At 33.2% G+C, this 25,631-nt stretch overlaps 2 protein-coding genes across 4 annotated transcripts in view; both read right to left on the bottom strand.

Moving 5' to 3' along the window:
* Positions 1-4,080: 4,080 nt before the first annotated feature.
* LOC123712255 (alpha-(1,3)-fucosyltransferase C-like) lies at positions 4,081-5,412 on the bottom strand (the record flags this gene model as incomplete). The annotated part of the gene is made up of 2 exons (XM_045665263.1): positions 4,081-4,369; positions 4,718-5,412. Coding segments are annotated over 2 exons (984 nt in total), but the record flags the coding sequence as incomplete, so codon positions are not given.
* Positions 5,413-17,810: 12,398 nt separating this feature from the next.
* The window catches only part of LOC123711996 (carbonic anhydrase-related protein 10), a 53,994-nt gene continuing 46,173 nt past the window's right edge, over positions 17,811-25,631 (bottom strand). For 2 of the 3 annotated variants that reach the window (XM_045664896.1, XM_045664895.1), the window contains exons 8-12: positions 24,411-24,565; positions 23,945-24,082; positions 20,811-20,856; positions 20,348-20,433; positions 17,811-18,933 (exon numbers count right to left, since the gene is read on the bottom strand). In XM_045664896.1, coding sequence (XP_045520852.1) covers positions 20,348-20,433; positions 20,811-20,856; positions 23,945-24,082; positions 24,411-24,565 — 425 coding nt within the window. In that variant the 3' untranslated portion in view covers positions 17,811-18,933. The remainder of the gene's footprint in view (positions 18,934-20,347; positions 20,434-20,810; positions 20,857-23,944; positions 24,083-24,410; positions 24,566-25,631) is intronic. The other variant, XM_045664897.1, reaches the window with a different exon arrangement.

The raw sequence follows: 25,631 nt of genomic DNA, 5'->3' as shown, positions 1-25,631 counted from the left end.
TCTAGTTGACGGCAAACTCGATCGTCTATTAGCATACTCAAGGGGAGGTGATGAGGGTCAGGAACAAAGCTTGATGAATATGCGAGCAGGCGCACTCCACGGTATACTAACCAGATCACCACTTGACTTGTAGACTTGGGGATAAAATAATTATTCGATAATTAATACATTATAAAATATAAATAACTCGCCGCTTGGTACGGGAACGTATTATGCCTACAATGCAACCAATATTCAAAACAATTGACACAATTGTATCGGTTAACTGGATGAAAATCCGAGCAGGCGTCTTTTCTCGAGACCAGGTTCGACAAGAAGGCATACCTAGAACCATTTAGGGTTGCAGTGCCACTGGATTAGATATTTTATTTATAATCATTAGCCTTTAGTCGATTTTTGGGTCTGAAACAGCCGGTTTCTTCTTTTCGTTCTTCGTTTAACATGCAGACCTTCGCAATTAGAGTCTAAGTGCGGAAACTGCAAGAGTAAACTTGATTGCGCGTGGACTTTAAAGACTATATGGAAAGGACCTAAAGGAAGGAGAAGATTGCGACCTAAAAAAAGGTGGATAGAAGATATAGAAGCGAATGGAGAAAGAAAGCCATGTATATAGATATTTGGAAAAAGCTGGGTCTGATCAAGAAGAGTACATACTCTTTATTACATAATAAATATAATCTATATATCACACATTTGTAAATATTGTATTTTTTTTTAATTAGTACAAAGAATGAAAGTATAATTAGTACTAAGCAGAGAGACTAATGTGAGTGGTGGTAATATCAATAGTGGTAAAATGCTCATTTGAAATATAAAAAAAAGAACAATTATTTTTTAAAATATGTAAAGACAATGACATCACAACTAAGCCAGGGGATGATCGATTTACACAACACAAAAGGTTAATTCCCAAAATTAAATGACAATTTTTGTCTATATATTGTTCAGCATTTGCCTATATACGGAGCAAAATTAATTGGTCTGAATTTTATTTCGCCCTCAATACAGTGGGGCTTACAGACCGGTATTGTAAACTACAATCAAACTCTGCAGGCCACAATTGGATTGTGAGATTCCACCAATATATGGTAGTCGATAGGTGTTAACGAACCGCTGCGCACCTGCGAGTTTCATTGTTCTAGCACCACTATCGTTGGAACTCGATTCGATACATTGCGTCGAAAACTTTGTAAATTTTTAATAAGAATTACAAGATTCGATTTTGTTAGACAGTTTGAAGACATAACTAAAAGATATATATTTTTTATAGAACAAGGGGCAAAAGGGCAGGAGGCTCACCTGATGTTAAGTGATACCGCCGCCCATGGACACTCTCAATGTCAGAGAACTCGCAAATTGTCGGCCTTCTAAAAATTAGTACGCTCTTATCTTGAAGGAACCTAAGTCGAATTGGTTCGGAAATACTTCAGTGGGCAGCTAGTTCCACATTCCACAATAATTTGATACTCTAACCTACTATAACCTAAAGCAAACATAACGTAAATAAATGTATAATACTTGTGACTTGGTCGATCACCACCGATCCAATCCACTTAAACAAATCAGTGTAGTATATTTGTTTCTTCATAAATTTTATTTGGACCAATAAGTGTTCTAAATGGACTGGATGGAATGGAATAGTGGACTAAATAGTGTTCAGTATGCTTAAGACGTTCAACAATGTAAAAACACGAACAAACTTAACTTAAATACATGTATAATATGTACCTGTAGCCTGTTCGATCACCATCGATTCAATCCACTTATTCTTTTGCAAAGTGTAGTAAATTTATTGGTGTACATAACATTTTAATTTTATTTCCGTTCTAAATAATGTTAAAATGTAAGCGTATAGAACATACATGTGTTATAGAGAAAACTGATTTTCTTAGTACACTAATATTAAAGGCTTCGAGGGCGATAGTAGTGGTATTAATATAACTGCGCCTACGAACACGCACCTGAGCACTGCACACAACTTCACATGCAGTCATTACATGTTATGGCTTGGAATTATTGTGTATTAACACAGTTTTAATTAAACATGAGATATTACATGTATTAAACGCATTACACTATGGAGAGTGTTCTGATCAGTTGTTTTAGTTGATCCATCCTACCTCGTTTAACTAAAAATTTCAACCGCGTCACCTTGATGGTGTCGGTTCGATTCACTGGATATTTTCCTTTTGCTAGCGAACTATGGAATCGAATCCCGTTAACAAAACTGGCAACGCACCCGCTTGCATATCTGTCAACATAGTTTGATGCTCAGAGCCCTATCCAAGTGTATGAAGGTTATTTTCATATGTCTATTCTGTAACAGACTTTACTTGCCATAATTTTTGAGAGATTTCAATCAATCCAAAGGAGGAGGTTTTCAATTGAAAGAAAGAAAAGAAAAAACTTTATTACACATAATAAAAAAATTTAAAAGAAGATATTCACTAGCCGAGTCGGTTACAATTACCTGGGTCGTGGGTCCATCTATCCATTTGAGATATTAATGATTTTAGTTATTTGACGTAATAAGTTCTACATAACACAATATTATCTGTTTCAGCATAGGACAGGTTGAGAAGATGTTGCTGAAGATTGTTAGTCAATGTATAAATTTCGAATTTAGTTTTTAAGAATGTGGTTAACGTTAAATTCAAAGCTTACTCTTTGTGATTAGCTTATGAGTTAATGGATAAATGAAATGGTTTTACATGAATGATGAATCGAGACTAGAAAGTCTCATAGTGGCGGACACCTAATATTATTTATATATTAAATAATAAATATTTTAAGGAATATTTATTCATTTTCACATACAGTAGATAACAAATTAGTTTGAAATCAAATTAAATAAATATTATATGCATAATGAATATAGTTCCATCAATACATATGATTATCTTAAAAAAATAATTTAGCATACTGGTGAAAATAAATTCATCGTTATTCGCTCAAATATCTGTGATTTTCTTTCGTAACAATACAAGAAAAGCTTTTTCTTAAGACATTTTCATGCAAATGGAAATTAGAAGCCAAAATAAAAACCTGATTCACCATCCATTGTTTTGCGTGTTGACAGGTGTAAATAATTGATTACGCCCTCACGGCCAATCGCGCCGCCCGCCCTAGGGGTGCTCAAATAATTTAATGGATGAGATTTTCACTAATTATAGAACCTTTCAGGTATTTATAGTTATACTATGTATACAGGTTAAAAGGCACATCCAAATTGCATTTTATTTCTATTAAATTTTACTTATATGGGTTCATTTAAGGTTCATCTTAACATGAGGATTGTGGCAAAACGTCTGTCAATTCTGTATTAAAATAAAACTTAAACGAAGAAGACTTTATTACAGACTATATCACGTATGTACATAATTTTAGTCATCATAATATTAGCTGATAATAAAAATTCTGTATAACTTTTGTATTCGAAAGGAGAAAATATCTTTTCATACTCCCAAAATGAAATTGATTATCTATCAACGCATTGTAGGAAAACAGTATTCAATAATAAATCTGAGCCAAGTTGTCAATCACAGATGGCTTAGACGAATGATTCGGGCCCTTTAATGCAGAATATGAAATAACTTTTTCATAATACGCCATTTAAGTCAATTCTTTATGCAAACTGACTTATTAAAAATGAGTTCAACACGTCGGAATGTTATATATTATGAGTTTTGTAAGAGTAATTTGGATTGTTTATGAGATCCTTCAAGAATTGAGAAAGTTAGTAAAATAATTTCCTTTTTGAAGCCAGAAGGTCTTAAAACCAAATATGGTTTAAACAGGCCAAGACTTTCTGGCGATCCGAAATGGTGCCTGATGCTTTATAACACTGGTACTCTTACTTTTAACAGGCATCAGAATAAACTTTTAAAGGTACATCAAAACATTAGTAAAAACGATATGCCGTTATTATACCATTTTCCATAGTGCAACGGCGTGAGCGGAGTTTATTGACTCTTTCTTCTGGGATTTCGTTGTGGTAACAAAGAGATTGGTCATGTTATAAAAAGAATGGATACAAATATACAAGACGTGAATAAACCTTTCATTTAAAAAATATTTATTTTAAAATCCTTTATTAATAAACTGAACACTTTGACAATGTTCCTTATAATCTGGGTCCCACCAATTTCTAAACTTTGAATAGTGCTTATTTAAAGAGATATTATTTACATTTAATTTAGTACATAAATCACACATGTGAGATCTAGGTCTTGCCATGTAGTAGTAATGATTTTTCCAATCGAAGAAATATTCGTATGTTGTAGGATTCTTTATTAGGTAATCGATAATGGCACCCAACTTCTTGATATCAAAAGATTGGGCATTGATATAGGAGCCTGGTGGTAAAAATCTGCAAACAAATAATTTCCCATTAAAATTTATGTAACCTTGTAGACGGACTATGGTGGTTCTATACTCTATATACAAGTAACCCAGATATTAAAATGTAAAATTTTCATTAGCTTTCGTAGAATATCACTAGATGTGGTAACAAATATGTTTGAAGCCAATGTATTTATTTTTTGGACAGATGTTTGTTAAGTCATGATAACAATTTATTTAAATTTTAAATAAACTGCAATAAAGCATTCACTTGACAAATCATATAAATGAAACTTGGGCTCATAATTTAAGTCATAATTTTGTGTAAATCCAAAATTTCGTATCTTTTACAAAGACTATTTTGATGGTAATTTACCTGTTATAATGCGATCCTCCTAAGACGATAGGTATAGAAATATGTGTCATTGCTCTAACCATTCTTTCTGTTATATAATCCTCAGCGAATGTTTCTTCTAGAACCATTTGAAAGAAATAATGTTGTTCTATAATATCATAACAATTCTTTGTACTTCTCTTAGGACACTTTTTATCACCACAAGGCCCGTATATATCTAACGTATAATTGTACCCTTTGAGTTCGTTTTTAAATTCATTAATAAATTCTTGGTGTTTAACTTTTAGTTTACATTCAGTGACGATCCAAGCCACTGCTTTGGTCTTCTTCCGCATTCTACTTTTATATTTATCGGTATGGTCCATTTGTCTCGTCCAGTTTATAAACAACTTAGGTCCAACTATTTCATTATTGATGTCGTAGATATTAAAAAAAGGATGTGATATCTCGGAATTTAGCTTGTAAGTCCAAGTCCAATTGAAAAAGTTATCAAAAATTGGATTGCATACAGGGTGCATGTCTGATGGTTCAAGGGAGTTGAATACGTAAATTTGATTTGGCGAACGCGTTATCTTAATATTTTTTTCCATTAATTTCATTATGTCTCTCACTTTGAAAACCACTGCATCGAAATTCCTATGATCATCTTTCAATAAATTTTTATCGTATGAAATATAGCAATTTATATGTGGACACTTCTGTTTTATAAATAACTTTTGGCCAATTATTTTCTTGTTATAATTAAAGCTTGGATTAGCGATAGGACTCCAAATAAGGATATATTTTAAGTCTGTGTGGTACCTCAAGGAGTTTTGTAACAGTTGGAGGTAATTACCATTAACCAAATAGTTTGTTAGCGAACAAATTAAAACGGCACTTACAAAAACTCCCGAATATATGAAGAGTCTTTTTATTGTTTTTCGGCACGGGCTTATGAATATCATTTCTCTAAGACTCTCATAACACGTGTAAACTATACGAAAATATGCACTGAAATGATTATTGATTGTTTGATTTAGACGTTTTGAATTCTTTGTACAAAAAATTGTTGATTTGTTTACGTTTTTCGTTTACTATTTGTTTGTCGTTCGGTGCAAATTTTATTTGAGGACAAGCTCGTTAGATTCTTTTTCTTGTTGATCAACTTTATTATATTGAATTTGTCGCTATATAACTTGTTTAAAATACTATTGATATAGAACTGTAGATGTCCATTGATAGTATCCGTGTTACATAGTTGGTAAAAAGGAAAATTCTAAGTCTAAGAGTAATAATGTTAAAGTTGAGTAGTGCTGGCACTCAGATTACGAGTGCAACGCTCAACCCTGAGATCGTGGGTTGTGGTTTTTCTAATAAATCTGCGGAATTAACAGAACAGGTAATCGACATGTCTTCGACGCAAAATTTGACACAAGGTACGTAATGTATATTGTATATTTTTTTTTGAAGTTCATAAATGTACAATGTATTACCTATATGAATAAATGATTTTTGACTTTGTCTTTAAGAAAAGGTCGTTAAAGAAATATACATAAACAAAGAAATATATGAAATCTAATTATTAATATTTAATTTATATGACAATATACTTAAATTCACTTATTCAAACTCGTTACTGTTGACAGCTCAGTATGTAATTTATGTGTTTCATTTCGTAATAAAGTACGCGTTTAACCAAGTGTTGAATTAAAAACTCGTTTTTGTGTCCCAAAGCGTAATTTATTGAATGATAGCTTTTGCACGCGGTTTCAAGATAAAAAACAATGTGGTCGTATTTTAAAACCATTTAACCACAATTAATAATATAGTTTGATGTACATCTTTAGACTTTTTAGCCTTTAGCCTTTTTAATCCAATCGCAAATCAACAAGGACAAGTTTAAGAAGGACTTATTTTAAAGATACAATAAAAATAAATAAATCTAAGTGGAATTGGTCGGGGCAGAAGGAGCAGAAAAGAGATAGCATTAATCTGGTGCCCAAGGTACAATAAACGCAAAAGAGGAAGACAATGTAGAAGATAGATTAGATTAAGGAAACAGCAGGTGATACATGGCAGAGAGTGGCACAGTGCAGATAGTAATGGCGGGATTTGGAGGAGGCCTTTGGCAAAAAGGGAACACAGATACCGCATAATAATGAGATGATAAAAATATAAATGTGTTTCAAGTTGAAATAAAAAGCTTTTATTATTATTTTAAATGTGTCAAAATGCTAAAAATTCTAATAGTATAGCGTAATCTCACTTGAAAATAACTTTTTTTTATTAAAGTTTTTTAAGTCAAAGAAGAAAAATAATTTAAAATATGACTGCCTGTTAACATTGTGTTTATTTCTACCGTTACAGTTTATCATTAATAGAGTTACAACAATCTAAAAAGATTGGTCCCTGTGGCAGTGCACCTTTAATGCTGGAAGCATTTACTTCCTATATTGCGATACATATTCGTTGAGCGAGCAAATCAAAAGAGTTGATTCTGTCATGACTGAGGTTGCGACATCTACAATATCCGTAATATTGAAAGAACTACATCTTTCCACTTGACCGTATTCAACGAAGAGCGGATCGAATCGTCGATGACGATCAATTTCCATGCGGCTTGATTCCGTTGGCGTTGCGAAGAGATGTTGGGTCTCTCTGCATCTTCTACCGCATTTACCATGGAGAGTGTTTAGAAGAGTTGTTCGGTCTAATACATGCAGCTGAGTTTCATTATCGGACGTCAAGGCAAAATACCATCCGTATCACCTCGACGTCCGTCGTTCCACAACTGAGCGTTTTCTAAGACAGTATTTGCAACGCACCACCACTATGTGAAACCAGGTGCCCACTGAAGTATTTCCTAACCAATTAGGGTCCTTCAAGAAAAGAGCGTACCAATTCATGAAAGGCCGGCAACGCACTTGCGAGCCTTCTGGTAATCATTAAGAAACATCCGGTGAGCCTCCTGCTGGTTTGCCTCCTATTACATACAAAAAAACCTGCATACAAAAACTCAAATTTGCTATGCAAGTTTGCTATTGGAATTCACAGAATAAGGTTGCAGCTTTGTGGTCACCAGTACTGTCCAAGCGTCAACTTTAATCTTGAATTACCCTCATATCAGAGTTAGAGAAAGTTATTATTATGAAAATAAATTAACAAACAATAAACTTTAATTTTTCTTTATTGTTTCTAGTTAGCCAAGGAATCTATAAAGCTCACCTAAACTAAATAAATCATTGCATTAACTAATGTCCACCACGTTAGACGTTATGCACAGTCACACATAATTTAAACGTAAAATTTTAATCTAAATAGATCATAATAGACAGATGTTTATATTTGAATTAAACGCAAACTGTGCTTGCTTATTTTCCGTTGTTACTCAAATTGTCGACACTTGAGTACAGATTAGCTTCGTTACCCCGCGGCGGAGTCTACCTGTGCTAGTGATGTCATATCGTTATCGATATCTTTAAATTAAGAGCAAAGTTTTGAAAGTGTCGACGGATGCAATTTAAGCTTGTGTTGCCTTCTGGCATTGAGAGTGTCCATGGGCGGTGGACCTAACATCAGGTGAGCCTCCTGCCCATTTGCCCCCTGTTCTATAAGAAAAAAAATTGTCGAGGCTTAAAGACAATAATTTCTTTAAATCTATATATAACATTTACAGCGATGAATGTAGAGTAATTTTAAATTATTTAAAATTAGAATTTATTATGTAGAATAAAATAAATTATGTACGGGGGAAAGAATGTGCTGTTCTTCGTCTGATTCAAAGAGGATCTTAAACTGGTTTAACGAGTGAATGCTCGGTCTGAAGATCTCTGGCTAAGATCGAGAAGTATCCTTAGCGGTTGAAATAACTTTCTTAGCGCGTTTCAGGGTTGTAGCAACAAAAACTAACAAAACGTAACTAACCTTCAAAAAAACTAACAAAACGTTCTGATTTCATATCTTTCCCTTTATAACAGGTTAATGCGTGTGATCATTCATTTGCAAAGCTTATTAAACTTATACCAAATTCAAACGCTTTTTCTCTATAGTAGGGCACACATGACAATGTATGAAAATAATTAAAGATCTGCATAGATTAACAAACTTTTTCATTGTAAGTTGAGAGGACTGACAAAAGGCTTACTAGATGTCAGTTCCTATACTCTAAGAAATCGTTTCTCAAGGGGGGTTCGCTACGCTTGGCAGGATCGGGTTTTGTATTTAAAAGAAGTCGCAGTCTGTTGAAGAATAATAAATACAAACTACTATAGGTACAAAAGATTCGTTTATTATATATTTATAGTGTAGTGTTACTAATCGTGGGTCGCGACATAAAAATGGTTGAGAAACGACGCTCTAAGAAATAGATAGCCTTTTTGTAATTATCTATTACTATTGAATGTTGTGTTGTTTTTTTCTGTGTATATATAGTTTTGTATATGATATAAATAGTTACCGCAATCTGTAATGGTAGCTTATTTTGTTAAATAAATAAGTTACTTCCCAACACTAAATTCCGCGTGGTCGCGCTCGGAAGCTCGCGGAATAATGATTTCTTTGAATCCTGTTTGAAGTGCTCGCCATTACCGACTTGGATACGTTTGTTCTGTATATAATAGCGTATCCCGATGCGATTTCTAATTGTTTTCTTTATTCGGTGTTTGTCTTAAATTACAGGGTTTATTTTTTATTTACGGTAGATTTGGTACGGCGATAATGTTGTTCATGTTGCCGAGTGCCATAGTGAGGTGGTTGATTGGTTGTAGACGTTGTAACGTTGCCCACGTTCGTGCAATCGAACTGCGTGAAGCATGCGTCAAGGTATCTTGTCCAGGTTTATTCTATTGAATGTTTAAGATTATCAAAGATATGGTATTACAACATCCAAATAGAAAGAAAAGGTTTATTTTATTAATACATTTATGACTTTTGAAATCAATACCTTGTCAAGATTTACACTATTGGTAGTTTATGAAATGATCAAGGATATAGCAACACCACAATTTATTAAATTATAAGATGTAAAACAACGTGCATGCAAAGTATATAATTGCATTATATAAGAAAATATGCCATCACAAATTTGCACACATACTTACTGAATTATATTAGAACAAGTAAGCTAGCAAGGGAAAACAATAAACAGGCAAACACAAAATGAAAAGCAAATAATAATAACTAAAACTAAATAGACACTTAGACCTCATTAAGAGCAAGATAAACAAAGATACTGTAAATTTGTAGCTTGTTGTAAAATATATCAAATAAATATATAATAAAATAAATCAAGGCATCAAGGTGAACAAAAACAAATAGTTTTTGTACCAAAACTATGTTAACTACTCGTAAGTACAACTCCTATTTTCTCTAAGCCCGGCTGGGAATGCTTTTTTGTAAGCGATTATTACTTGCTTTCACGGATGGAAATGGCCGTACAGTGACGGAAAAGTTGGTAGAACCGGCATGCCTTAAAACCTGATCTGAAGAAGACCAGGCCATGAACAACGATCTTAGTGCTATTGTTATTTTTTAAGCGTGAACAGCAGCGTGTCACCAGCACACAAAAATAATCAATGGTACGGACAAAGTAATGATCCCATTGGAGATGGACTTCATAATGGTACTATATTAATATTATTCAATGACAAAGGTCATGGTAAAATGATCATAGGAACAGCCAGCATTCGGTGGCGGAAGCACAGGCGGACTGCCTGGGGAGAGGGGGGCAAAACGGACAGCAATGCGCTTGTGGCCCTCTGGCGTTTTGAGTGTCCATGAGCGGCGGTATCGCTTAATATCAGGTGAGCTGTTTTAGGCAAACGGGCAGGAGGCTCACCTTTTTTTTTTCGAAAAAACTAAATAAAGGAGAACATTTTCGTGTACGGAAATAAACACTGATGAATTCTCAACACCCAGAAACAATTGAACCGTGAAACGAATGAAAAGGCAGCAATCCTTTGAGTTTTATCTCGCGTCTAAATCAACTGAAACACAAAGGTGTAGACGGACTCAATCAATTCGGAACTGTATAAAGAAGAAAAAGTATCGTGAAAACTGGGCTGTCACAGTTTCAATTCCATTTGGGTGAGAGTAACCGCACCAGAGCTATATTGTTGTGTACGTTCATATGCGGAGCGATTTTTAATTAATATATAATGTATTTCATATAAATAAATACATCAGTGTGGCTACAACATTTTTAAGTACTTATTATTTGTCAATCTATAGGCAAGAAGGTAATCAGCCTCCTGACACACACCGTTGACTTTTTGGGTTTAAGGCAGGGCGGTTTTCTCTCGATGTTTTCTGTCACTGTTCGAGCGAATGTTAGATTCACACATAGGCAGATAGTCCATTGGTGCACAGCTCTGTTTGCTGCTTCTATAATTCATATAGCTTTTAAATATACTTTACATACATGAGTAACTATGACATATGCATTGAGATACTAACGAACTTCATAGATTAACGGAAGTTTTTAATTGTCCGTTGCGTGCACTGACAAAATGTTTGCTTTATATACCTTTAGCGGTAGTTAGGGATTTTGTATTTTAATCTTTTAGTTTTAAACGACGCTTCTTATAATAGTAGACAAAATGATTGAAGTTTATGCCGAATAAAAACGTATATAATTCCGTTTACATTACGTTTAGTTATAATTGAAATTATAAGAAGTGGTAAGCTGCTCAAAATTCATGTTAATGTTTTACATATACGTTAAATGTTAAATGTTTGCGCAATCCTTGACGGCCCGAGTCTCGCAGTTGACAGTTTTGCGAGTTTTTTTTGTAGAAGTCGCAACACATGATTCCTTTTGTTTATCTCTCTTTAAATAATTAAATTTGTCCAACAAGTGTCAACCGTAAATTGTATCATTGCGTACATTAGGTAGACTTCCGTACACGGAATCACACAATCGCTCTCACAGCGACTGTAAACCGACCCGATACCCGCAAGTGTAAATCACAGTAAACATTGGGACCCGCGGCGTCTAGAGCTTAGTCGTTTACTGTGATTTAACACCTAATTAGTGGTCAGATAGGTGTGCGCCCTTATATGTGCAGATGCAAATTGTGTGGTTTAAATTCTCTTAACTCGAGTAATAAATCCTTTATTCGTTGTATAATGAAAGTATATAATATTATGAATTCACTAATTACAAGCATTACTGGAAGTAAAATATTAATTACCTATGGAGCGTCGATGTTTGAATGGGTTTGTGACGTTTGTGAGGTCGCTCCGTGAAGTGCCCAGGAGACTTCTGTGCTTCTAGAAGGAGCTAGGCTAGCTTAGTTAGCGCTTTACGCACAACGGACCTGATGAGAGTCGGGGTGCGGAAACTGAGCCCACCAACCTTTAACCTATAACCTTTTTTAAAGTTTTAAATCTATTCGACGTCCTCGTGGACAGAAAAACTGTGTCCCGTTTATGTTTCCACCAAACTATTCTAAACTTTAACGAATAAGTATGGAACGAAATGCTGCCAGCGTTAAAGGTTGCTTCAGGGATCAAACTTATTGAATTTGTTTTGATTTTCTTTTTAATAATTTTAATTATTACTTTGTAGGTTAAGAATGTTAATATTGTTTAATTGTATAATAGTTTTATAAATGAATAATTCATATTTTATTAAAATCTGACGTTAATAAATAAAAATTTTGAGTTTTTCTTTAATTCTTTTTTTTCTAATTACGTAAACAATAAATAAAATTAGTATAATTAGTTAGTATAATTCTAGTGTAATTTTATGTTTTTGATAATTATTTATGCACCTTATTGTGCTTTAACCTCAGAACATAGCTATTTTTATTATTATTTTATACTAAGGTTGCCTAAAGAACCCTGCCCAATAACAGGGCCGGAATTTCTGTCCTCGTGGACAGAAAAACTGTGTCCCGTTTATGTTTCCACCAAACTATTCTAAACTTTAACGAATAAGTATGGAACGAAATGCTGCCAGCGTTAAAGGTTGCTTCAGGGATCAAACTTATTGAATTTGTTTTGATTTTCTTTTTAATAATTTTAATTATTACTTTGTAGGTTAAGAATGTTAATATTGTTTAATTATATAATAGTTTTATAAATGAATAATTCATATTTTATTAAAATCTGACGTTAATAAATAAAAAATTTGAGTTTTTCTTTAATTCTTTTTTTTCTAATTACGTAAACAATAAATAAAATTCCAAAAGATAAAATGTAAAGATAATGATTTTAATTTAATGTACTATGCTTAGGGAGTGGTAGTCGCGCACGGATATGAGCACTGATACGAGATCTTAAAAACAACCACTGCTTAAGAATATAAAACAAAAGACGAAACGAGGACTTTAAGTCACACGAACATACCACCTGTGCGTCTTGTTAAAAATACATTAACTTCATGAAAAAAGGTATTATAGCCATCTCTGATTTTCTAATCAAAAATCTTGAAATTAAATGATTTGGAACAAAAACGGATGTAGTAACAATATAAAATTATAAAATTAAAACTATCACCAGGGCCACTTCAGCCATTGTTATAATTACACACGCGGTTGATTTGGGTCTAACTAACGCAAGGCCGGCAACGCACTTGCGAGGCAATGTGAGTGTCGATGGGCGGCGGTATCACCTAACATCAGGTGAGCCTCCTGCCCGATTGCCTCCTATGACATAAAGAAAACACATCACCGTACAAGAGAGATTTTCTTAAGGTGCTTTTTATGCGGCAGAGATAGATATAGATATTCATGAGGAAGTTATAAGTAATATTATTTGTCAAAGTTTTATACTTAAGGTTCAATACAACGAATTTGGGACAGCTCGCCAGTATTATATAAATTTAAGTTACAGGCAAACATTTTATATTTCTCAGAAATACAGAAAAGTAAATACATCGAATATCAGACTTGATAATTTCATTGAATCTTGGCGTCGCGCCCAAGTGCTTTCTATTGAACGTACAGTCGGCAAAAATATTTACTTCATATTTATATTTAATTCCTTATTTTCTATTACGTTACTTACCTTACCATAAGATAACAAAAATAATGTGATTGTAAGGTCCCTCCTTACCAGGAATGGATCTACTTAAGAGTTTTTGGCTGCCCCGTGGATATAAAGGGCCCCAAGTCCTCTCCGAAAATAATAGGCGATATTTTGAATTTTAAAAATATCTGGAATTTTACAAAATCCAATATAGGTGGGTACTTTGTGATCAATCAACTCACGATGCGATGCGATGCGAGATTACAGAACGGAATGGAGAATTCCCGGAAGTCGGTATATTTTTTCGCGTGGGCGTGTCGTAATAACCGACAAAATCACGATCTGCCGATGCTTTTTACCTGTAAGTTGTATGTATTCAATTCATATAGCATTATTGAGTATACTAAGCAAGGAGTCTTTCACTCCTTTAATTGTAATGGACAAATATCCGATTTTTAAAATTGAACATTCAATGCTCCGGGAGTCGAGTGTTGGGTTTCATATAACCGTTATGAAACAAGTGAAGTCACTGTTCTAAATACTTAATAAATGACACGTAAATTGATAATATTATTAACAGACAGCATTATACAGTCGTACAATTTGTTGTTAACATTTAAACGATTCAGGCATTAATTGAAGTTTAAGCTCTTCAAGATAAGATAAGAAATTAATATTACGATCGAAATCTTTGTTTCATTTATCGATACAATGTAAATTAAACTCAATGTCATTTGGATTCATCTTATCAGTTCTTTCTGCGTCTAACTTATGGTTGGTTGAGTTTCCACACTTAGACGCTCATTAGGTCCGTTGTGCGTCTAACGTAATGAATTTTGAAAATATTAGGATTATTTCTACTGACGCTACGCCGTTAGTATATAACTGAGTTACCTTTATTGATAACGTAATGCAGCGCACACCACTTAACGCTCAAACTTGTTACAATCTATTTATATTGTTCAAACTTTGTGTTAAAGCTTTGTGACATCATATATAATGTTTGGCTTGCCCATCGTCCACGTGCGAAAAGCAGAAATAGTGCTTTTATCTAAATTGTGTTATAAAATATTTTTTTTATGATAGGTATGTGCAGAATTATTTAAAATACATAGTTTATCTTTAGATGAGATAGTTTATCTTTAGAATTGTTTGTAAGGCTTAAACAATGAAATAAACTTTTTAGATTTTAGTATAATTAGTTAGTATAATTCTAGTGTAATTTTATGTTTTTGATAATTATTTATGCACCTAATTGTGCTTTAACCTCAGAACATAGCTATTTTTATTATTATTTTATACTAAGGTTGCCTAAAGAACCCTGCCCAATAACAGGGCCGGAATTTCTGGCCTCAAGTCGTAATCTTAAAATAATAACGAATAATTTTTTTTGTCGAGTTTTTCAAGCAATCATTTATAGTGAAACCAATTAGATTCTTTTAATGTTTCCCATATAAAATTATATCAAAAGATAAGTTGTTTACTAGAGTCGGAATTTAAAACAATTTTTTTCCGAAGTTTCTTTTGTGGAGGCCCCAGTTGTCCTCCCCTAAATGAATCCAGCCAAACTTATGTAACGTATTTTTTAATTGTATGTTTAATGTAACAAAGTATAAATAAATAGACGCACAATTAATTACCAGCAACGTCACTTCAAACAATAATGGTTCGTAGCTTCTAAAATAAATATTCTTCTACTGTTTTCTTGAATGTAAATGTCATACAGATAAATCTGATAAACACTGAAGTATTTCCGAACCAATTCGACTTAGGGTCCTTCAAGAAAACAGCGTTCCAATTCTTAAGACGACGGCAACGCACTTGCAAGCCTCCTGCCGTCTAAATAAATTTTGTATTGTTCTCTCATTAACATTATAACTATTTAACATTTTACTCCCATTTCAGTATAAACATTGACTTGATTGTAATAAAATACAAACAGATAAATTCCATATAATGTTTAATGTTCATACTATTATATAAATAAGATTTAAAGAAAAATAAGCGCATGTTATATAAATTTTCATACAAATCTTCAGCATTATTCAATTTTATTTAGGTCTCTTGTCTTCATACTTGAATAGCAGCCTTCCAAGCCTTTTTAAACTGTCCACGACGTTTTGAGAGCGGATGTTTGCGTCTGCATGTGACTTAGTATGTTTTTAAACATGTTCTAGAATGTTTAGCCGATAAGCTTTTCAAAGGATACTTTAAGTTTCTAGATACAAAGTGGTAGGATTATGGAAGTCTCTGTCGGTAGTTTTGCGAAACATTTTTAGTTAAATATTTTCTGGTTTCAGTCGCTTTTGGTCGTAGCGTAATTTTTTAAAGCTTATTCGTTAAAAATAGTTATTTTCCAACTATTAAGATTAACAAAACCTTAGTTTAAAAATATGTAATTTTTAGTCTATCGATATCTATAAGTAGTAGCATTTAAAACAGTAATATTACACTAAAACCACTGTTAAATAATAATAATAAAACAATTTTTACAGCCAGGAATCGAACCAACTACCTTCACTTTCGGTTATGTTCAAATACAGGAACAATTAAAACTATATTATAGATAATGCTCAACTAACTTATCGCGGCATTGATTATGGTGGTGACATAAAAATATCTGTAGGTTTCAGAAAAATTGACTTAAATATAAAAAATAATCACGCTGTGCATTCATTAGAACCATCCCAGTTCTCAGATAAATATGACAGTAATAAATCTAGTGTATCGTGGTGCAGAGGCAACTTCCGGTGCAAGGAGTCCGGACAACATGGCCGGGCGTATCCGCTTCCGGGAGACTTGTACTGGCTACTTTGTTGTTCCATCGGACTTGTTAGAAAATGTTTGTTAGAGCAATAATGGGATTACCTAGTTCAAGCATAGTTGAATAAACAAACATGTTTGATGAGTAAGACACCTTTTGATATTTGTTAAGTACTTCATTTTGCAACTAGTCATTTTCGTCCTATTATATTTTATATTTTATAATAAAATTGGAAATCGGAGAATTTTTTTTTAAGAAATTGAAAGCATCATCTTATATTTTTTGTGATGTAAAATAAATTATTCGTATTTAATGAAGACAATACTAATATATAGGTATGTCTAAAAGAAATTAAAAAGCCTATGTTATTCATGAATAATGTATTATGATGGCGAAATTTTAGATTAGTTTTGCTATATTTGAGGTGGTTATAATAACTTAAACAATTATTTCTTCATTATAATTTGTGTTTTGGGTTTTTAATTGAACCTGAATTTAAGCGAAACATAGACTGTGAATGACACTGCTAAAAGACTTGCAGGTTCGTTGCCGGCCTTTTAAGTTTTCTATAGACCATTCGAATTAAGAAAATAGATGAAAGTTCATACGCATCACTACATATAAGTTTTAATTTTGATAGCTGTCATTTAGGTTTAACTAAACATACAAGAATCAGTGAAGAGCAGTGTTCGCCTAGTGGTTTCGGCGTACGACTCTCATCCCTGAGGTCGTAGGTTCGATCCCCGGCTGTGCACCAATGGATTTACTTTCTATGTGCGCATTTAACATTATCGCCGACGGTGAAGGAAAACATCGTGAGGAAACCGACTTGTCTTAGACCCAAAAAGTCGAAGTCTGGAAGAAGGATGATCACCTACTTGTCTATTCGATTAAAAAATGATCATGAAACAGATGCCGAAATCTGAGGCCCAGACCTAAAAAGGTTGTAGTGCCACTGATGTATTTTATTAAACATACAAGAATATTTATTTGATGATCCTATCTTGCACTACTGTCACGATGACATTAAGCATGGTGATAAGTATATTTTTTGACAGTTAACTGCGACCATAGACAAGTATGAGACAAAAATAAAACACATTTGTCGTAAATATTTTATTTTATACGGAAACAGCTATGACCTACCATTTCTAGAATGTGAATATTATTCTTAATTAAGCAAGATTATAAGATGAACTGTACACAATTATACTAAAAGCTTGGAACTATTTTTACATTTTATTTCTAAATGTATTAAAGGTTATAATTTATTTCTAATCATAAGCTTCTTTGTGTACATATATTTTACAATTCTCATAAAAATAGGGATAAAATGAATAGTCCAAGCAGAGATCGGTAAATAATGTTGCGTACAAGTACTAAGATTCTTATAAAGTTTACTTAGGTTTTAGCCAGTTTAATTTACAAGACGCATACACAGAAAATTGATCACTACAATAACTGTTACATACTGTACAACATATTGTTGGCAAGTAGACCATTCAGAAGTTAGGAAGTTAACTTTTTATACGAAACGTTGAAAGCTTTATTTTACTAAATATTAAAATTGACAGATTACAGACTTCTAATTTCCAAATGGTACTATATTTACCGGATAGCATTACTGTCGCTATGGACTATTAGATATAACGACGAAGAAATTTGGTACAGTTTTAAGAACTTTTAAAGCTTTAATTATAATATGGACGAATTATGACGTCATTTCCATAAATATTTACATCAATATACATTAGACTTAAAAGATATTATAGAAAGTAAATCAGTGTACTTTGATTAAAGCATGATTAAATATTAACGTGTTTGTTGATATTTCCATATTTCAATGGTTTTCATGGTAACAGTAATTCTCTTTAGTAAGGGCCAGGGTCTACCGTAACAAAACACTATCGCAAAATATGCCCGGCTCAAAACTTTGTATGAAGAATATGTACAGTGCCAGCGTCAAAGGTCAATGCAAAACTTTTTAAATTTTTGTTTTAATTTTCGTTTTAATAATTTTTAGTATTACTATGAAGAAAATTGTTAGTACATATTATATATAGTATATTTGATTGTAATATATTATATTATTATGGACTGCTGATGTTGTCAAGTTTAGTAAAATAAAACTTTATTTAGTGTACAATGCACCTAAAGATGATATGTTTGGCTGACCACTGAGTGTTCTTTACATTTGACGCAGACAAACAAATATTAAAACTCACGATAAACCAATATACAGACAGTACTTTAAATCATTGTCCTGCTGATTTAATTTATATGAATTAAATAATTTGTGCTTAAACATTTATACGATTAACATTTAAACACTAATTTTATAATCACTACATTTGGTTCGAATAATACAAGGTAGGTTAAATGCAAAATTAAAATAATTTATTGTTTGAGTCACTATTGTTGATACAATATTTTATGATTATGTAATTCTAATTAATCATTGACAGCATTGCTAAATCTTCTGTGCTGCGGTATCGCATGCTGTGCTCGCGAGGCCATTGAGTAGCTGTAACATAATTTATATTAAAATCACACAATCCAAGGAGTTATGGTGAGATTCAGAAACAAGACACCGCGAACTATGACTTCCGTATGTCAAAATTAATTTTAGACTTGCGTAAGTCACAATAGTTAGGCTTTTGAATATCACGATTTACCAACATTTTGTAAAACAAAAAAAAAATACGATTAAAAAGAGTGGCGGAGAGTTTATTCCCAGTTCTTCTCATCTGTTCTACGGCCTTGATTTGAGAACTGGCAGTATTTGTAGAATTAGAAGCATTGTACATTGTGTTGCCTGAATGAAAAATGTTTTTTTAGTTTGAATTTGCATTTCATTATTTTCAGTCGTTCAGTCAATATTTATATATACTATAAATATTTTAGGCTACAGCCTCCCGTACCTATGCCATATTCCTAAAATACAATAAAAAATAAATAAGTTGCGCTACAACGTTTTTAGCTCTGGGCCTCAGATTTCTAAATCTGTTTCATAATCATTTGTCAATCTGCTAGGCAAGTGTTGTGTTCTGCCTTCTGTGCCTGACACACACCGTCGACTTTTTGGGTCAATGGCATGTTGGTTTCCTGACGATGTTTTCTTCGACGTTAGAGTGAATATTAATGCGTACATAGAAAGTATATTTGTGCACAGCCGGGAAAGTTGGTCTTTAAAACCTATAGTTACTATTACTTTTTGACCCGCTACCCCGACAGAAGGCCACTCCAGGAGTGTAGGGATTATGTGATAGGGTGAGATACACCCGAATACTGCAAAAGGCACCCTGAGTAACCGAAAGTATACCTGACCAATACCTACATAAAAAAATGTGTGTGTGCACTAGTGTACACACGTAAAAAGTGAAACTTCCTTATGACCTTATTTTTCGAGAAATGATCTACTATATGCAACTTTACAGAAATTGTTTAAATAAACACGAATACAAATATAAAATTATTTCATTTTACCTTATTAGTGCTAAGATTATTAGAGGGTTTCATTAATTTTAATATAATTATTACTATCATTGTTATCGTTATAATATATTTTTGTCATTAATGTCTTCAAATGAATGAATCAACCACGGTTGATTCGAAGAGACAAGAGAACCAAGAAAAAGATGGCTCGTAACAGAAAAATGTGACGCGTAACCGAAAAATGTGACGGTAAGTTTTTTTCAACGCCGATAAAGAAATTTCACTTGAAAAAAGATTGTTCGTGCTAGTAGTATATAATAACACTTGTAAAACATTCTGAAATAAAAAGCTAACTAGTACACGAAGAAAAGTAATAACATCACACAAAGTACACACAAGCAATACACCTGTAATTAAAAGTCTCTAAAGACTCAAAACAATGCAAAGCAGTCCGGTAAAATTAAAATTTGTCACAAAAGCAGGAAACAACGAAATACAAATACCTATTTTTTGTGACATGTTTTCTTTGAAAACATCTTTCTTTTGCATGCAACACTCTTTTTGGTTCGTGCCTTGCGGGAATAACGTGCTGTAATTCAGACATTGAAAGGTACTTAGTGCTACGTATATTTGAATCTGTATTATGTAGAGCAGTTGCTGTAGTCAAGCGTCGAAGCTCTTTTTATATTGAAAATAACTAGACAACGTGTTTTGACTTTTGTAAGCTTTTTTGTTCAGTGTTTAAGTTGAATTGCTAACAAAACCTTAGACATAATTTATAATATTGGTATATATTTCAGAAATTCAGATATATTGTTAAAATACTTTTAATTAGAGCCTGTTATTTCAAAAAACTGCTATCGACTTTTGACTACAAAGATGCAATTTAGTGCAAGATGATCATGCTAAAGTCATGTATGTTAAAATTCAAGATGCGTAAATTCTGAAAACGTGCTTCTTTATTACCTGTATAATGCATATTGCGGTACATATCCGGGCAGTTATTTGATGCCTGAAACAAATGCATATAAAAATATAAATTTTGCCATAATTCCATGACAACCATGATTGTACCCATAAATGCCTTGAAACTATGCTGAATTCTTGTTTTTGTCTTACCACATCATAAAATGATCAATTCAACAATCGTGCCCCGACATAATCGCAAAGCGGATGCGAAATATTGCCTCATAGTGTTTTGATTGTTAATGCTATTCGAAAATTCATTAAAGTTATTGGCATTTCAATTGTTCATTAGGTTTGAAAAATTAACTTACTGTGTTTCGTCAAAAATTTCCTAGGAATTTCTCCCTAACTATCATTTAAGTTCCTTAAGTGAACAGTTCAGTTTGTTAATATTAAAATTATGCATATTAGAGGGTCTAGCCATTTTAGAGAGGCTGAGGTGGTGGCAGAAAAAAGGTTGGGAAACACGTCCTTAGAGGAAAGGAGCCGTTCAAGTATTACCTGCGCACTATAGGGGAGTCGGGGGGATTGTTTCTTTGATTTTCTTATTTGGTGATTAGGTGCGTCAACAGTAATTATTTACTTTTTTGCACATATTACCCATCTATGTTTGAAAACGAAATGTATTTTCGAGGAATCATACAAAAAAAATTAATACGTTTATGTACTATTTCAGGGCTTTGCTTACGTTTTCTGACAAAAATAAGAGGTGGGGGGGATACATTTCAGTAAATCTGCTTACGCAATACAGATACCGGCAAACATCTTGTACAAATGCGCGGCGGCAGGAGAGTGACATGTCGATCGCGTGATTGGTAAATCAGTTGACGTTTGTGTCGCGCGCTGTGTACGACGTGCAAACTTTCCCCCACTCCCTTGTTTAATGCTCAAGAAGTTTGACGGTATCTGTACTTGAACGTACCCCAAAGGAATGAATAAATGAAAAATAATTTTATTAAAAACATCGTTTGCTAGTAAAATCACAATAAGAGCAATCTAATTTTGTTTGTGCATTTCCAGAGGAGTTCACAAATAATCCGCATGTCTCGACGTAGACCGCAGGGCACTAAGTTAATTAATTGAGGTTTGTGCTTTCTCTGTAATTATATTTCACGCTTTGACTGCGACATGCCGTTCGTCGGGTTCAACTGATTTATTGGATCCTATAGATATTTATTTTCATTATATAAGAAGTTGACGTGGCGATACGGAGTTGAAAATGAACGTAATAATAACCGAACTTGTTCAAACACACGTCCTGTATACACGTCTTACATACAAAAGAAAATCTGATAATGTAAATCATTCTCGACTCACTTGAACACACAAAAAATACATAAAATTTAGGAGTCTAATTACGACATGCAAAACAGCTGTTTATTTGCTGTATAGATAAATAACCTAGATACCGCACTTGCAGCGCCATCTGCCGGGCTGATTTGTGAATGTAAAAAACCACACCACCAAACACATACAAAAATTCGTTCAAATCGGTCCAGCCGTTTAAGAAGAGTTCAGTGAGCGAATGTTAAATGCGCACATAGAAAAAAGTCCTCTGGTGCACCAGCCCTAGGATCGAACCTACGACCTCAGGGATCTCGCACACTGTAGCCACTAGGCCTACAAGACTAGAACTAAAACTTTTATAAAAATTACATCAATATTTGAAAATCATATTTTTTACTACACATTTTTAATACTTTTATCTTTGAGATATGTTACGTATATCAACAAAAGAGTATCGTTTTGTTGAGTTACGGCTCTTAATAAAGAGAAATAAATATAAACTCCAGCAATTTGCAGCAGGTGATAAAGACAAAGTTTTGGGTATTATCAATCATAACTTAATTTATTCTAATAAGTAAAAGGTATCATATCATAAAGATACGCAAAATTTTGGAAAAGTATACAGGTTCTATATATATATATATTTTTGGTATATCATTACGTTACGCTAAATTTCGCAAGACAATGACACAAAGAACACATTGCGGACATAAGACATAGACGACACACAAAATCAGCAGTCTGTGAACACACACTAGATAGGCCTAATCATTACATACGCTTTGACCAACCGAAAGTACTTCCGAAAGAAAAATATTCTTCCCAAGATTGGTACGCGAAGCCATTGAAATCAAAAAACACCTCAATTTCAATAGAGAAGACGGCCTAAAATTATCAAACACCTGGGACCCAATAATATCCAAATTAAAATCTCAAGACAAACAAACCGCGAAAATAGAGGACACCGTGAGTCATTTTTGCAAAAACCCGTCATCTTTTAGCCGATACCAACGCCGGGGAAATAAAAACAGATAACACAACTTTCTCTACAGCTGTGATACTTTTGACATTCAACACCTTTTGCCTTTAGTCACCGTGACCATGCACGCTGTAAAGCACGCGAAACGTCGGAAAAATTGAAATTATGTAAAATAATTATAAGTTTATGATGATAGCTTCAATGCGTTAAAAAAGTGTTTTCTTTAAATGTGTAAAAGTTATGAAAATAAAAGACAATATGATGTATTCGTTTTTATTCAGATACTAGCTGTCCCCGCGAACTTCGTTTCTCCTTAATATGATTTTACTTAGGCTACCTTTTTAGTACATATCAACATGGAACATTTTGCTATTCTACCCCAGAGAGTTTGGTTTTCCCGAATGAAAACTTTATAGGGCTCTCTGTGAATTTTTCTTGATATAAACCTCAGAATCAAGCCATAAGTTTATAATTTGCAAATAAAAAATAAGCGTTGATCGTAGAAAGTTGAAAATTAAGAGTTATAGGTATTTTTGAAGTTTTTGAGTGTGGTCAGTGTGATCATTTGAAGTAAAAAATTTTGACAAGCATTAAAAACCAGTTTTGTTTTCTAATTTCTCTTTCGAACGCGAGGAAAAGACTCGCGTGCCAATAGCGACATATTGGGAACGAGGGGTTTTAGGCTAAACGCATTTTTCTTCTCCAGATACCTCCTCAGGGGGATAGATTAAAACCTACATAAAAAGTTTATTTTGATAACGTCAGATTTCAGAACCACATCGATCCATTCGTAAAGGTGCTGTGATGCCTAATACACCGCTTTCCTGGGCATGTGGTGATAAAACCTTATGGAAGGGATTATACATACCGGAAGACCCTGTTTGTTGAAGTTAATATTAGTTCTGACAGTACGATGGTGTAATGGCTGCACTGGGCGGGCATTGTTGCCGAGTGGCGCCTTGGGTGTTAGCTGCGATCCTTGCATCAGACGACGAATTGCGTACATCTACAAGAAATAACATACAACTTAGCGCTTCTACTTAATATATTGAAGAAAAAAAATTTAAACGTCATCAGTGCAGGTGATCGGCATTCATTTTAAATTTGGAATCTTTTGCGAAACCTTGTATTGTGTGCCCGAAGTTTATGATTTTTACACATGTTTAACAAAATATTATTAATAATTAAAACTGCCATAACTATACTATTACTGTTAGAGATTGTTCCCGACTTCAATTTCTATTTAAACAATTATTTTTAGGCACAGATCTATAGGATATAGTAATTGTCGACCCGCCCAGTTGGAAGGATGCGGAAGTTCCAATATTACTCACCTCCTGCTTTGATATATAAATAGGTTTATTAAATATAATCCACACAGCGGTTTCCCAGCATCCGGGGTGAGTGGTTGACCCCTCATATGTGAGGTACTGCTGAGTGTTGGGCAATAGAGTGCTAAGTGGCAGGTTCCTGATTGGGTATGAACTACCTGTGAATTATAAACATTGTCTTTTTATTCATATGAACTTATTACTTAGTTTAAAATATAACGAGACATTTATAAAATCACTAAATACAATGGACTTAGCAGCGATAAGGCCAGTTTTGATAACGATTAATACGATGTAAATTGCAATAGTGGAATTAATATATAGATGACAAATAATTAATACCAACTTTTATTTTGTGACCCTAGAGCTGGTGTTTTACATAGCTCAATGAATAAGTATCGTAATACAGCGAGGAAATTCTACCAGCGTTAAAGATACGGCCACAGGGACCAAATTTCTTTGAATTTGTTTTAATTTTTAATTATTTATATATAGATTGTATATAAATATTATAAGGACAAGCTACTATAATAGAATAGTTATGATTTGGTTTACGAAATTATATTGAAATAAGATTAAGGACATAAACGGCTCTAATATATTACATGAGGATTCAAATGATTTACAAAAATTATAGTTGGGGACAGAAATGTAAGGTTAGTTTTATGATTAAAATCTTATTTATTATTAATAAAGCAAATACATGTACATACATGTAATACGGCAAATGCGGATACGGAAAATGCGGATTTTATGTTATCTAGTAATGGACGGGATAACATGAAGTGTGATTAATATATCGATAACATTTTAATGATATACGAATATAAAAGATCTTTTAGACAAACGGTCGTATAGTAAGCATTTATAATATATTATAAAGCCGCTTTACTTTGTATCATTATAGTACATTATAAATATAAAACAAAAGGTGTATGTCTATGTATAAATAAAATGAATGGCAAACTACGTTGCTAGGCGCAAATCTCTATGACTAAATCGCTGTAATAAATTGAGTTAAAATATTTATTTCTTAAATTATGTGAGAGTTATAATTAGTGCTAAGGTTTTTGTTCCGTTTAGTTTCTATGGGGTAAAATAGCAAAATGATCCAAATGCTGATATGTAGCTACTAAGTAGGTAGGCTTTGTAAAAAAATCATATTAAGGCAAAACGGGGGCAGCTTATGTATATAAAATGTAATATTTTAATGTCAAAATATAA

The sequence above is a fragment of the Pieris brassicae genome, chromosome 7 (assembly GCF_905147105.1).
Source record: "Pieris brassicae chromosome 7, ilPieBrab1.1, whole genome shotgun sequence".
Lineage (NCBI taxonomy): Eukaryota > Metazoa > Arthropoda > Insecta > Lepidoptera > Pieridae > Pieris > Pieris brassicae.
Note: the sequence above shows the minus strand (reverse complement) of the source record. Positions and strands in the feature narration are given on the sequence as shown.